This window comes from Equus quagga, chromosome 8 (assembly GCF_021613505.1).
Source record: "Equus quagga isolate Etosha38 chromosome 8, UCLA_HA_Equagga_1.0, whole genome shotgun sequence".
Classification (NCBI taxonomy): Eukaryota; Metazoa; Chordata; class Mammalia; order Perissodactyla; family Equidae; genus Equus; species Equus quagga.
The window spans coordinates 117,812,236-117,814,480 of NC_060274.1; the positions used below are offsets into that span (position 1 = coordinate 117,812,236).

Sequence of the window (2,245 nt, forward strand, 5' to 3'; positions counted from 1 at the left end):
TAAATCACCCATTTCATGGTACAATAAACATTAGAGTAAATATTGATCACAGGCAAAAGATACAGGGCTCAAATGACCAATACTTCATTAAGAATTAAACTTGCTTATAAGCTACTGCTTTTGCATGGCAGGGCATTATCAATAAATTTTCTAGCTTTTGACATCCGAGCTACATTAAATTCTCCAAGACTGTTGGTCAAAAAAACCCTGGGTTCAAAAACACATATTTCAGGGTCACTTCCACAGACAGGAAGCCACACAAATTTATGTGACAAAGCAGAGCATGCTTATTTTGGCCTCCCTTGCCCTCCTTCACTGACGCCCTCTTTATCTTCTCTTCAACTTCTCCTGTTCTCAAATTTATACTTAAATGTATTACAAAATTCTCCATAAACTACCTGCAGTTTTGCATGGTTATAGTGTTGTTACCTAAATTAAGACAAATAAAATTCTCGTCTAAAATTTACTAACCTATCAAATCTCTACACTGCACAACGGGACAAAACTCTTATGCAACTAAAATAGTTCTTTGAAAAAAATAAGTATTTACATAATCACCAGGGATTCTGGTTTTATTCTGTATGTAACCTAGATTTTTGGATAATCTCTACTCTGGTAACCTAGAGTATGTTAAAGGAACAGAGAATGCACACATAGAATTGGCAAGATTTGGTAGGTTCAAATGTCAGTTTTACATATAATCAAAACACACAAAAACATCGGTTTGTAGTAATAAAGAATAACTTTGGGTAATTTATTCTTAAATACATGTGGCAAGGTTGTAATACTTTTCCCCAAGAATAAACCAGACTAATAAAGATTATCTAATATATAAAATAAGAACACTGTCCTTCTTTTACAGTGACAGCTTTTTGGGGTTTTTTTTCTCTGTTGTTGCTGTCAAAATTCTGCAACTTAAAAATTAAGTAACATTAACTGCGCTTGAAAATTAAGTAAAACTAACTGTACCTGGCACTAAACACTGAAAAGAACGCTGTAATTTAAATGGTTTTCTCTCCCAGGGCCAGTAGAGGGAGACTAAGACATCTGGCCTGGTCGTGCAGTGTTTCTGTAAAATTGGGGAGGGGGAGCGGAGGCTGTATTTAAATGTCCTGCTGTCAATCAAAGGACACTTCCTACAATCACAGTCACCATATCTGCTATTACCCGCGAGCGTACTCTCGCCAAGATACAACACCAAACGGTCTCGGGAAACCTGCTTCACCTAAAGGTGACCGCAGGCTTTGCCACAACACCCAAATAAGGACTTTGGGAGCCCAACCCCAACTAGTTTCTTTGTTTAAATGCCTGCGAATCCCTCCCACGCCGGAGTCAAGAGGCTGTGGCGCCGCCCTTTATTAGCCTCACACTTTGATTACAAAACACACGAGTCGGCGGCCTGGCGGCGGAGGCGGCCCGAGCTCTCACAAACGTCAAACCCGAAACGCAGGCGGCGGCCGCGGCATAGGGCGACGCTCGCCGCCCCCGCCGCCAGCCCCGAAGCGCCCACCGCCCGCGCGGTCCGCCCGCACCAGGCCCCCGGGCGCGACCCCCGGGCCGTCCGGCTGTCGCCGGCCCCTCGGGCGATGGGAATTTCACTCCGTAAAGTTTGAGCGGCGGCGCGGGGGCTACGCGGGGGTTTCGGGACGAGAGGCTGTCCCCTCGGGCCCCGCTGCCCACGCCGTCCGCTCCACCCGCCCGGACACGGGTGCCGGGGGGCGCGCGGGGAGCACGGTCCGAGCCGCCCTGCCGGCCCCGAACTTCCGACTGGCATCTTTCAAGTCCCCGATGCCTCATCTGTTGCTCTGTTTACTCCGCAGAGCCCGCCCGGCTGGCGCTGCCGCTGCCCCCGTCCCAGCGCCCCGCGGCCGGGGAAGTTTGATAAAGACCCGGGAAGGGGGCGCGACGGGGACCCGCGGGGGGAAGCGGAGGAGGGCCATGTCTGGGGACCCCGGGCTGGGGACAGCCGGTGGCCGCCCGGAAGGAAGGCGCGGCGGCCGGCCGGGCTGGGCGGCCGGGCAGCCGGCGACTCCGGCCGGGAGCTCCGGGCGGGGCGGTGGCCGGGCTGCGGGCGCGATGAGGGGCGGCGAACCGGGCCGGCGCTCCGCCTGCCGCCTCCGCCGGCGCCTGCCCCGGCCGCGTCTCCTCGCCCCGGTCTCCCCTGCCAACTTCTCGGCCGGCCCCCTTTGTTCCCGTTTGTTGTGGCGACTCTTCGCCCGGCCGGGCGATCCCACCAGCCTCCGTC

General features: G+C 53.0%; 1 protein-coding gene across 1 annotated transcript in view; it reads right to left on the reverse strand.

The window, feature by feature from the left end:
• Positions 1-1,809: 1,809 nt before the first annotated feature.
• The window catches only part of LOC124243344 (translation initiation factor IF-2-like), a 19,656-nt gene continuing 19,220 nt past the window's right edge, over positions 1,810-2,245 (reverse strand). Inside the window, exon 3 of the mRNA XM_046668954.1 lies at positions 1,810-2,238. Coding sequence (XP_046524910.1) covers positions 1,810-2,238 — 429 coding nt within the window. The remainder of the gene's footprint in view (positions 2,239-2,245) is intronic.